Raw genomic sequence first — 13,078 nt, 5'->3', positions numbered from 1 at the left:
GCATTGCTCTCAGCAGTGAACCAACAATTGCTGTCACTTATTTTATTCAGCTCAAACAGGTGGAATGTGTGCATACATGTTTTTTCTGTCTACAAAGAACAGAATCCTGTGTATTAATACAAAAACAGAAAATACTGGACAATCTCAGCAGGTCTGACAGCATCTGTGGAGCGAAAGGGAGCTAACGTTTCAAGTCTGGAAGACTCTTTGACAAGACTCTGACAAAGAGTCATCCAGACTCAAACGCTAGCTCCCTTTTCTCTCCACCGATGTGGTCAAACCTGCTGAGATTGACCAGTATTGTGTTTTTGTTTCAGATTCCAGCATCCGCAGTAATTTGCTTTTATTCTGTGCATTAATATATAGTTTCCAGTACATGAAAATGTGCGACACTGCAAGCCCAACAATCAAATTGTCTGTCAGTGCTTTTTAGCACACTGAGGATATTTATTCAATGCTTTGCAGAATCACATCTCATGTTGGAGACTATTCCATGTTTTGCAAGCACAGACAGGCTGAGTACAATCTGTAACTTGCCCACTGCGAACAGCGGAAGGAACATGCTATTTTATACGATCCATAGAAACATACATAGAAAATAGAAACAGGAGGCCATTCAGCCCTTCAAGCCCGCTCTGTCATTCATTATCATGGCTGATCATCAAATTCAATACCCTGATCCCGCCTCCCCTCCCCCACATCCCTTGATCCCTTTAGCCCCAAAAGCTATATCTACTTCCTTCTTGAAATTACAATATGCTTTGGCCTCAACTACTTTCTGTGGTAGTTAATTCCACAGATTCACCACTCTGGGTGAAGAAATTTCTCCTCACCTCAGTCCTAAAAGGTTTACCCATTATCCTCAAACTATGACCCTAGTTCTGGACTCCCCCACCATCGGGAACATTCTTTCTGAATCTACCCAGTCTAATCCTGTTAGAATTTTATAAGTTTCAATGAGATTCCGTCTCAGTCTTCTGAACTCCAATGAATATAATCCTAACTTGGTTTAGTCTCTCATGAGTCCCGTCCAGGAATCAGCTTGGCAAACCTTGGCTGCACTCCCTCCATAGCAAGATCCGTCAGTCTTTAGAATGTATGGCCTACATACCTAACATTACATGGGCACTGAAATTCATAAACCCCATTACTCATTTCTGTGATGGGCAGAATGTCTTTTCGACTTGACGGCAGCATCCTGTCAATGGCGAATAATCGTAATAATCATGTTACTACTGCATATTGGCAATGTGGAACTGCTAGCTTCACCTGTTCCTCAAAGTTTTAAGATATCTTATTCTTTCAGGACAATCAGAGGTAGACTGGGCACTTTTCAGGGCCAGAAGTGACATTTTCACAGGCTTGCAGGGCAAAACGATTTGATCAGGTTAGCCATCATCCCACAGAACACCATTGATGTGCCTTATTTCAGCATCAAGTTTGCATGGTGATCAAATGACTTGGGGCCCTATTTACAAAGCTATAAGACCAATCTTATAGCATGTGGAACTATAAGAATCACAACTCGTGTATTGACCAGTGAAAGTAGGCTTAAGATGGACCAGGATAGAGAACCCCCTGGCATATCTCTCACTACATCATGGTGATCTAGACCCACCACCATTGTGTGAATCAGTGTTCAATGAGCTTATGAACTCAGCAACTCACACCATTCAGTTCCGCTTTAAAGATAACATGCATGTCCAATTAGATGGTGCTACCATGGGATATCTTCTAGGCCCAGCTCTCGCAAACAACTTTGTTGGGTTCCATGAGAAACAGGTCTTCGACGGAATGAAACCTACTTTCCTGCATATTTCAAATATGTGGATCATACGTTTTCTACATTTAAATCCATTGCAGCACATATTAATTTCTTTGCACGTCTTTATGGGGTCCATCCTGTGCTCAAGGTCACCTTCCGCAAGGTTCTCTACCGAAAGGTACAACGGGTCAGGTCTGTGGGGTGGAATTGGACCTGCTGGGAATGGGGTGGTGGGATCCAAAGTTAGCAATTTAATCGCAATCTCAGGTGGTTCCCAGTGCAGGGCAATTGGCGAGAGGAAGTTTGTGCTTCTGGGCAACTGCCTTGCAAACCCTTAACTGTGATTTCCTAGAGGGATTCCCCAGTGCATCTTTGCAGTACTCCTCCACTACCACCCCCACTGGGAGACTGGAAAATTACAGCCCATTATATAAAGAAACACCAGGAAAACCAAAGCTTTTGCATGGCACCTTGCCTGCAAGAGTAGCTGTTATAATATCAGCTCTACATACAGCAATATTGGCCAGTAGGAAAGTAAACATTTATTTTATTCATTGGTCAAAATCAAGAAAGACGCTTAGTTAAGGTGTTACATTCATTGTCTTACCACTTGCAATGGCACAATTAAAAGTTTTGAGATAAATAGTCTCTATTCATGACATTCAATTTTAGAGATTGTTGCTACGTACATTGTATTGGATTTACACAACATTTTCCATGAGACGTTTTTCAAATGTCGTCTCCAAAGTTCAAAACACAGCTAAAAATTAAATTATTTTTTTGATAGGGTTTAGATCTCAGAAAATTTATTATGAAAATAAAATTCGCCAAAGGTCTTAAAAAGCTATTTTCAACATTATTTTTCATACCATTTAATAGTGAACTTCAAATAAAATATTATTTGTCTTCACACGTAACAAAACTATGGAACTAGGAAAAATTTAAGTTTATATTAAGTCTTTGGACCAGGTTTAGCTCAGTTTAATTCTGCGTACAAAGCTTCATTAACTGATCCCACTAATTTTTTTGTTTACAAATCAAATGCCAAGCACCACTGCAAATACTTGGAACTTACCTTGGGTAAATTTTCCTTATACTGGCACTGTTTGAAGGCATCTCCATAGTAATCTGCAGCTTGATTAGCAAGTTTAGCTATTATTGCGTCCTTCATTTTATCTGCAAGACAGAGATGTTAACAACGATATAAGCTAGAATCAACTGCTTCAAATTCCCATCTCAACTTTCTCCCTTTATACACCCAATATAATCTAAATGGATACTCCTAAAAGCAAATCGAAACCGCAAGTCTATTAGTTCCAGGAAGACAAAATTTTAACTAAAATCTGTTTCATTACATACTCGATTAAGTAGATTACAAAAGTAATCCAAGGGTATAATTAAATAAAGCTAACCATTTTCAGGATGAGGTGAACTTGTGGAGTAATGGGTAGCTTCCCTGCCTTACTCTGAAGTTCGGGATTCAAGCTTACTCTGGAACTTGGCCAAGGAAGTGCATTCATAATGTGCCAAACAGGCCGAGTATCACCCCTTCCAAAATATGCCCATGGCAAAAGGTATGAGGAGAGATTCCTGATCAGCCATGGGATGGAAAGAAATCAGAGCTTGTACCATCACAATTCATAACACCAGGATGCAATGTGCTTGTAAAAACTTGTGCTGCCATAGCAACTCTGACTCCAGGTGTACAGTTGGCTGGACAGCGGTTGTGGACCAGACAGGTGTCAACAGCAGAGTTTGACCCTTTTTCTGGCTGGGACAGATTTGGGACCTGCCTTCTTGCCCTATCCGTGGTGAGAGCCGTAGCGCTGTGGGTCAGATCTGCCTTCGGGCAGAGAACGCAAGAAAAAGATAATTCTCAAGATACAACGCAGGGTTGGCCAATTTGTGGCCCTAGGGCTGCATGAACCATCCAAATCCTGGTAAACTGCACCCTTCAAGTCCTGAAAAGAATTAGCAGTATGCATCTGTGTGTTACTTATTATTAGGATGGCACAGTGGCATAGTATTTAGCACGGCTGCCTCACAGCGCCAGGGACCCGGGTTCAATTCCAGCCTTGGGTGGAATATGTATGCATTTTATGGGGATGTGGGCCTGGGTGGGACACTCTTTCGGAGGGACCCTGGGTGGGGCCGATGGGTCGAATGGCCTCCTTCTGCACTGTAGGGCTTCTATGGATTCTATGACAACTGACAATGGTTTTGTGATCATCATTAGACTTGAATTCCAAGTTGTTGTTTTTTTTTTAAATTCAAATTTCACCAACTGCCATGATGGGATTCGAACCCAGGACCTCAGAGCATTACCCTGGGTTTCTGGATTACTCGTCCAGTGATATACCACCACCTACCCAATCAGAACTCCTTTCCCACTAAAGTAATAAAATAATTCCACAGGTTTTTTTTCACCCTCATAACCCTACTTCCAGCCTTCAAATAACATTCAGTTGGAAGGATGTGCAGTGTTGTCGAGTCACTGTTATACCTGATTTAGAAGACAGCCTGGAGCTTATAAAGACTTGGTTGGGGGACAAGCAGCACAAAACAGATCATCCTTTACCCAGGGTATCATAGCTCACTATCCAGCAGTACGAAAGTCCCCCCCACCCCTTGCCTCTTGAATATAGATTTGCATTATCGCATTAGCAATCAACACAAACTCAACACAGAAGGAGAATATTGTTCTCAACAATGGGCTATTCAATCTGTGATAATCACCGGTTTGTCCTGGGGAGTATGGACCGGGGGGGGGGGGGGGGGGGGGGGGGGGGGGGGGGGGGGGGGGGTCCGGTTATGGTGGAGAGCAGGGATTGAGAGGATGGGGGAATATGTTCATAGAGGGGAGCTTTCCGAGTATGAGGGCATTGGAGGAAAAGTTTGGGTTGGCGAGGAGAAACAAATTCAGGTATCTGCAGGTACGGGATTTCCTTTGTAAACAGGTGTCAACCTTCCCGCTCCTACCGCTAAGGGGGATTCAGGACAGGGTAGTTTCCAGAGGCTGGGTAGGAGAAGGAAGCATCTAGGACATTTATAAAGGAGCTTATGGGGTCGGAGAAGACGCAGATCGAGGAGCTGAAGCGCAAGTGGGAGGAGGAGCTGGGAGGTGAGATAGAGGATGGTCTATGGGCAGACGTGTTGAGTAGAGGCAACACGTCCGCAACATGTGCCAGGCTCAGCCTGATACAATTTAAGGTTGTTCACCGGGCTCACATGACAGTGGCCCGGATGAGCAGATTCTTTGGGGTGGAAGACAGGTGCGCAAAATGTGCGGGAGGACCGGCGAACCATGTCCGCATGTTTTGGACATGTCCAGAGCTAAGGGGATTTTTGCAGGTGTTTGCTGACGTCATGTCCACGGTGTTAAAAACTAGGGTGGCGCTGAGTCCAGAGGTGGTGATTTTCGTAGTGTCAGAAGACCCGGAAATCCAGGAGGAGAAAGAGGCAGACGTTCTGGCCTTTGCTTCCCTGGTAGCCCGGAGACGGATACTATTAGCATGGAGGGACTCAAAGCCCCCAAAGTCGGAGACCTGGCTATCGGACATGGCTAGCTTTCTCGGTTTGGAGAAAATAAAATTTGTCTTGAGAGGGGAGGGTCACTGTTAGGGTTCACCCGGAGGTGGCAACCGTTCGACGACTTCTTTGCGGAAAATTAATCGTCAGCGGACTGGGGGGGGGGGGGGGGGGTAGTTTAGCTTAGAGTAGGGGGTCCAATAACGGTGCGACCTGTACGAAAGGAAAATGGCTTTTGCACTACGTTCATGATTTCATGTATATTGTTTATTTTGTTGTTGTTACTATACCAAAAATACCTCAATAAAATGTTTATTAAAAAAAAAACAATGCGCTATTCAACCGCATCTTGGAGCCCTGAACAAGATTCATGAAAACACATGGAACAGGCGATTCCTCTTTCACCCCCAGGTTCCAACTTACTCCTGTTAGAATCCTGCTGGTCTCTATTTTCTAAACAGTAACAATTTTGTTTCTTTGAGCATCATATTATTCCTTAAGCCCCAAATGTATTTCCCGCACATTTTCCCACTTTTTAACTTCAGTGTATTGAAATATAAACTTTGACTAAGTCTCCTATTTCAATTGAGGATCTCAAAATTTCTATCTCACAATCTTCAAATTTGACACCTTCATTATTGCCATTTTTGTTTTAAAAACAATTTAACACTGGTCATTCCAGTACCACGGGCTCCAGTCTTTCAACTTTATTCACAACCAAAATATGCCTCCACAGTCAGAATCACACCAAATCAAAACAATTTCCAATGACATGTCTCATTTAACTCATCACTTTTGCACAGAACAGCATATATCATAACTACACTCAAAGGATGGGCAACTAATGTATAGGGCAGGAGGAAGAAAAAGATTGCATTTGAAGAAATGTCAGACAAAAGTCGACATTGCAGCAAGAGGCTTGCAGCCACAACACCCCAGGGGCAGGCTAAACTAGCACAGAATAGGACTTCTGCCTCTCAATGGGACAAAGTCCCACTCTAGAGAGCTGCGGGCCAATCCGATTGGCAGTCCTTGCAGGACCAGGAGTCATCTGTGAGTGCTTTCAGGAATTAAGGAAAGAACATGAAGGAGAATGTCACAAAGGTAATTCCAGGTGTTCGGCCACGGAGGGACCCAAGAATTCAGGGACATGGGGGAGGACAGGTGGCAAGGCAGAGGTGAGGGTAGTGACGACATTTTGGTAGGGGGCCTTCTTGCCATTCCTCATCTAGGAAAAAAAAATGGCCTTTCCGCTCCCACCCATATATTATGATGCTGGCTGCAAGTCAGTCTGGTGAATAGTAAGAAGCCCAATTGACCTTTAATTATTCATTTAAATATGGCAGGCAACCGCCCACCTAGTTATCATGGGGTCAGCTTGAGAGTGCATGTTAAAGTGATGGGTAAGCCATCAGACATTTATGTGCGGCGCATTGAAACAATACCCAGTCACGGTCCATAAAATCCAGCCCAATCACTCTTCTTAAAAAAAAATTACTTTTAAGTAAAACAAAAGCAGAATACAGCACATGCTAGAAATCGGAACTAAAATCAGAAAATGTTGGAAACACTCAGCAAGTCGGGCAGCATCTTTCAAGTACTTGCTTTTAAACGACCGAGTCTAGAAAGCTTGGTGAAATTAATTTACTTCCTTTCCTGAAGTCATAAGAAGTCAGTAATTAATTCCTGAAGTGAAAGTGTCTTTGTAACAAAAGCACTCTGCTATCCAACACTGAAAACTCTTCACCAGCTCCCTAGCGGTCTCCTGTAAATGACAATTTATTTAAAACCCCACAAGTTACATTCCATCATCCTCTCCTTACTGAGATCCACCGATTCACAAACGTGTCCATTTCCAAATTCGCACATGCCATCAAGTTGTTACATGTGATTACAGCATCCTTCTTCAGCAACTCTCAGCTCAAATCACGAGGATGTCAATTCAACCGTCTAAACCTGACTAGCTGCATGTCCTTCACTCCCCTCCCCAACTTCACTATCAGTGATAGAATTTCATTCGTAGTGCCCTGGTACTGTGCATTTCTCTACCTAAATGCACCTTGCACCTCTTCCACCATCTTCAAAGGCCTTAACATGTATCACTTTGACTCTGCCTTCCGTCATCATTCCCCATCGCTCTCTTTGTCACAGTATTTTGTTAAAAATGCTATTGTTATATGGAAGAAACCAATTTAATTGTGGTTGAAAGTTGGTTTTTGCAATACAGAACAGTGACATATTAAAATTTGAAGTTAAAACTATTATTTTATTAATTAAATTCCTTACCACAAACATTTCCACCATAATTATTTAAGATGTAATGTAATGTAAATGGCTTATTGTCACAAGTAGGCTTCAAATGAAGTTACTGTGAAAAGCCCCTAGTCGCCACATTCCGGTGCCTGTTCAGGGAGGCTGTTACGGGAATTGAACCGTGCTGCTGGCCTGCCTTGGTCTGCTTTCAAAGCCAGCGATTTAGCTGTTAGATGTTTAGATTGTTAGATGTTAGATTGTAGATGTTTAGATTTTAATATCAGATTGTTCTTTGAACCAGCAAGGCTAATGAAATATATTGTTATGCCAGTTTTGCATGCACTGTCCCTAAAATACATTAACACTGTAATATCTTGATTGTCAATCTACAGAACGCAGAGGCTTGGAGGTTTCAGCAGAGAATTGTGGGGGGAATAAAACGCCTGTTTAATGGGCCAGCTGTTCCAGGCAAAAAAATGCAGCATCACACAGGAAATTAGCTCCATGAAGAAAGCAAAAGGCACTCGTGCAAACTCACAAATAATAGTGTAGAGGGCAAATTTGCAGGGCTGGAGGACTTGGAGGAAGTGTGTGAGCTGCCCAAGCGGAATGGCTTCAGGTACCTGTAGGTTAGGAATTTGGTGAGGAGAGCGGTGCCGTCCATTACTGGGCTGCTGGCCCTGGGGTTGCAGGACAAGGTGCAGTCAATGGATGAAATAGGGGAGGGGAAGGTGTCGGATATTTATAAGGATTTGATGGGAGTGAGAGAGAGCCCTGGTGGGGGATATTAAGCGTCAATGGGAGGAGGAGCTAGGAGGGGAGGTGGGGGCCAGGATGTGGGCGGAAGCCTTGTGAAAGGGTGAACACGTCCTCGCTGCGTGCGAAGTTAAGCCTCATCCAGTTTAAGGTGGTGCATAAGGCCCACATAACGGTGGCGATGATGAGTAGTTTCTTTGCGGGGTTAGAGGATAGGTGTGGGCGGTGCGCAGAGGGGCCAGCAAATCAAGTCCACACGTCCTGGGCATGTGGGGGTGGTTCCAAGTTCAGAGGTGATGATATTTGGGGTGTTGGAAGATCCGAAAGTCCGGGGGGGTGAAAGAGGCCGACGTTTTGGCATTTGCCTCCCTGATTGCCCGGAGACAGATTTTGTTTGGGTGGTGGGACTGTCAAAAGAGTGAGTGTGGGCGAGTGACCTGGCAGGGTTTCTAAGGCTGGAGACAGTCAAGTTCGCTCTGCGAGGGTCGACAGAGGGGTTCACCTGGAGATGGAAACCGTTAATCGATTTATTTGAAGAGAATTGGAGGGGGGCGTGGTGTGGTGTTGGTGTCAGGTGGGTGGTGGTTGTTTATCATGGTGATGTGTTGTTCTTCTGATATTTTGTGTATATATGTGAAAATGCTTTGAATAAAAATATTTTTTTTTTAAAGCAAATAACAGTGTACATAATCCTGGGCGTAATAAAGGTGAACAATAGAGAGATGCGAGTTAGATCAGAAAGCCTGTTAACAACACATTCTTGGTACTCATTCTAAAGCAATAGCCATTAAGACGAGAGTCCACGGCAGTATTTCTTGTGTGTTTGGGGTGAATTAGGAGTTGGGTGGGGTGGGGAACAACAGATGACCCAAACAAATCTAGTATGCTTTCATCATTCTTACTTATTTACATTATCACATCAAAATCTACTGAATTATGCTATGGGCATTACATGAGAAATTACTTTAGTATCAGTACTTGAAGCGTGCATCATTTTTACTTGCACAACCAGAAAGTCAAACACCGAAAGCAAACCGATTATAATCAGTTAAGTAAAACTGATTTTCACATGGTAGTATTTAACTTCACAGGCCAAAATTTAATTTTAGTTTCTGGATTTTTGCTTTTGAAATTATTCCAAAATATTAACTTACTAGAAAGGACATTTAACAAGAATGGGTGTACAGTACAAGCTTCAGAATGAACAAACTTGGGGGGGAAAAAACATTTAAATAGTTATATTTACCAGCTGCTGCTTTAAGGAAAAATACCTCCTGTGCCTGAGCCAACATGATCAGACTGAGGGTTCCAACTGTATCTGGACAAATGTCCATGGTGGGCTCTCGATTCAGTGCTGACAGTACAGTATCCTTGATGTGTTGGAAAACTCCACTGGCAAGCTGTTGCAGTGGAAACAAGAAAACAACATAGATTACTTCTTCCAGCATCTGTCAACAGGATTAAACTTGAAATGGTTAGGGCTACTTCAATGTTGCCATGTCACAAATTCCTAACTCAGCTAAGAGTACTTCTTCCAGTTACAGTAATCTTAAAATTGCAGCTAATGGAGAGAAATCAGGAAGCCAATTTTGTCGCACAAAAGGGCAATAGAAATCTGGAACTTCTTTTCCTCAAAAATCTGCAGATGCTCGGATTATCAAGGATATCAACTTATCTGGAGCAATGGTGGGTAATGGAGATCATTCATAATTTAAATGAATAGTAGAATGGTTCAATGTTCTCAAGGTGCTCAGTGCTCAATCTCTGGTCAATTTAATGCACTATAAATGCAGAATGAAACAAACAGCTCCAAGTGTTTGCAGTAGTGCTTGCAACTATTAAGCTGCTTGCAGATAATACGGGAAAGTCAGCAAACTAGCAATTTTCCAGCTTATGACCACCTTGCAGCTTTCCATCATTTAAGACAGAAATTGAGTAACAATGAAGAATTACACGTGAGTGACACAAGGGAGAAAGAATCAAAAACAACAGTGTGAGGTGGATAGACAAAGAAAAGGAAGGATTTCAGAAATCACGGGTGAGAAAATAAAGTTAGAGAGGAAAAGAGGTATATCATAGAAGATCAACAGAAAAACAGAGGAGGACAATTAGTCACATAATATAAAGATAGCCTCACAAACAATGTTCTAGGTTTGTGAGCAACACTAGCAGGAATAAACTATTTTAAAATATTGATATTTTCACAGTAACTTCATTGAAGCTTACTTGTGACAATAAGCGATTTTCATTCATTTCATTTTCATATTGATATTTAATTGCTGCTGGCATTAACAAATTTTTCTAAAGTAATTTTCACTATAAACACTAGAGGGCACTAACATTTTAGCCTCTGATTTTAGCACACAGAAAACTATAGCAGTTGTTAAAATTATTTTGTAACGGATATTACATCTTTAAAACACCTCAATTCAAATCTGGAGAAACCCTAACATGGTGGGATGGCAAATCACAAAGGAATTACGCCAAGGTAGGCATAAAGCAGATTTGGAGCAGAGAATCTACGTCACTATCTCTTAATTTCAGCCTTAGGCGTCAAAATTAAATTTCAAGTTAAACTTTACCAGTCTGTGGAGAGAAATTGTTAAAGCAAATTTGAGGTCTCTCAGTTAGTAATCTTCATCACTCGGCCCAGCTACCATCTTGGCCAGAAAATGGTTTGCGGTGGTTTTTGACAAAGTGCCGATGTTTTTACCAAAACATGCTCATCTGAAGACACTGGCTAATACTGGGATATAGAGTCCCTGGCATCTCAATTAAGTAGATAGCCCTCATGCATGAACCCATGTGATAGTGAGTCCAGCAGAGATGAATAGAAAGCAGAAGCAGGAAACCAAGAAAGTTATTTCCTCCTTCACAGCTGAGACCAATAATATCACGGGGTCGGATCTTTTTATTAAAACAGTAAAAAATATATACAAGGCCAAACGGTACTGTGGTGTTGGGTGCTCTGGTGCACAGATGAGCCAACACAGTTGTATGTGGTACAACTCTATTTTATTATAACTCTTATAATACAGTTCGTTCTGGATACTCTGCACGTGCTGTCTCCCTGAGTGTGTTTGGCAATAGATGTGTCCTGGTTCTCCTCTGCAGCTAATACTGACCACCGGGGGTCGTGTCTGTGCTTTTATATCTTTCTGTCATTGGTTGTGGTGTTGTGTGTTCTGATTTGTCTGTTGGTGTGTCTATCATGATGTGTGTGTTTGAATATCATGACAGGTACAAACACTCATTTTGTGTTGGAGAAACGGGACATCCTCCCCTCAGTACCAATGTACGGGGGGGGGGGGGGGGGGGGGGGGGGGGGGGGAGATACTCTGTTTATTAAAACAGTTCACAACACGTTTCTACAAAACACAAATGATTCAAGCACTAAACTTTGCGCTGGAGAGACCGGATATCCTCGCCTCTGTACCAACAGAACGGAAAGGAAGGGGGGTGGTGGGAGGGAGGGAGTCGGCGTGTTGGTGAAGGGGAGGCCCAATAGGGCACTGCCTGAGCTATCTCCAGAGGCAGAAAAACAAAAGAACCTTCAATTATGATGTGCCAGATTCTCAGAGTTCCCCAGGAGGGGTGAGGGGCGACATAGTGTCAGGCACAAGTGAGACCCGCACCCCGCTACAGAGCGTCTCGTGCACCCTGCGCTCCCAACACTGGGCGGCTGACAGCCTTCGGACAGTCGCCCTCCGGGCCCGAATCCTCCACCACACTGAGTGCGGCGGGTCACACGGGGCCCACCAACCAACAAATTACTCATCACAGCCCCAATGGTCAAATTAACACAATGCTGATTGCATGGCTCAGAACACCAGGAGCTGCATTCCTCAAGATGTCATTAACGTCCTCTGGAGAAAGAAAGATTCATTCTCCTCAAATCCCACATAATTGGGGTTGGCAGAATTGGCATTTTGCAAACTCTAAGAGGTAATGATTCTTTGAACTGTTTGTGAGAAGTGTACAACACCATTCACATGAAGAACACACTCCTTCACAGCGGTATGCCTAACTGGATTTATAGAAAAGAAAATGAGGACACAAATCCAAATCCAATGTTCTTGCTAGCAAGGACAGAGGACAAAGCAATATCCTATTTTTGATTTCCTGGCCGACAATGATCACATGACCTTTGGGTAGTGACTGAATATTCCTTATTTGGATTCCAAGATTTTAAATTGTGTTTTGATCAAATTCCATTACGAGGCCTGTTGATTTTCACAAATGTCAATCAGTTGTTTATTTCCAGCATTTTATTAATGCTTCAAGAAACATATTTAGGCTCTCTCTAAAACAGATTTTCTATTCATAACTGAGTGGAAACCAAAAATCCTGGCAGAAATTCTGCTCCTATATCTTATGGTCTTAATTGCTTGTGTAATTTTACAGGATTTTCTCAAATGTTATCGCCAAAAGGACAAAAATTGCATGATGCAAATATGTAACTTACTGCACCAGAGCTTTAAAAAGGAGTGTTATGTTCTGTAACCTGAAACCAATTTAGGTTTTGTAGTACTTCAGTGACTCCACTGTTGGCCATTTAGCATCTTATGTTGGGCTTACAGCAAGTTTGCATGGACAAATTTAATATCTCTGTTGAGAAAGTTCATTAGGCTGGTTCCTGGGATGGAGGGTTTGTCTTATGAGGGAAGGCTGAGTCGGTTGGAGCTATACTCACTGGAGTTTAGAAGAATGAAATGTGATCTTATTAAAATAGATAAGATTCCGAGTGGGCCTTGTCAGGGCCGATTCTGCGAGGAT

General features: G+C 42.7%; 1 protein-coding gene across 6 annotated transcripts in view; it reads right to left on the bottom strand.

The window, feature by feature from the left end:
- pdcd6ip (programmed cell death 6 interacting protein) overlaps positions 1-13,078 on the bottom strand; it is a 153,551-nt gene that overhangs the window by 97,502 nt on the left and 42,971 nt on the right. For all 6 annotated transcript variants that reach the window (XM_072467293.1, XM_072467294.1, XM_072467297.1 and 3 more), the window contains exons 5-6: positions 9,549-9,702; positions 2,841-2,941 (exon numbers count right to left, since the gene is read on the bottom strand). In XM_072467293.1, coding sequence (XP_072323394.1) covers positions 2,841-2,941; positions 9,549-9,702 — 255 coding nt within the window. The remainder of the gene's footprint in view (positions 1-2,840; positions 2,942-9,548; positions 9,703-13,078) is intronic.

Source organism: Scyliorhinus torazame, chromosome 11 (genome assembly GCF_047496885.1).
Source record: "Scyliorhinus torazame isolate Kashiwa2021f chromosome 11, sScyTor2.1, whole genome shotgun sequence".
Taxonomy (NCBI): Eukaryota; Metazoa; Chordata; class Chondrichthyes; order Carcharhiniformes; family Scyliorhinidae; genus Scyliorhinus; species Scyliorhinus torazame.
The sequence above is the reverse complement of the archived record's forward strand: the minus strand, read 5'-3'. Positions and strand labels throughout refer to the sequence as shown.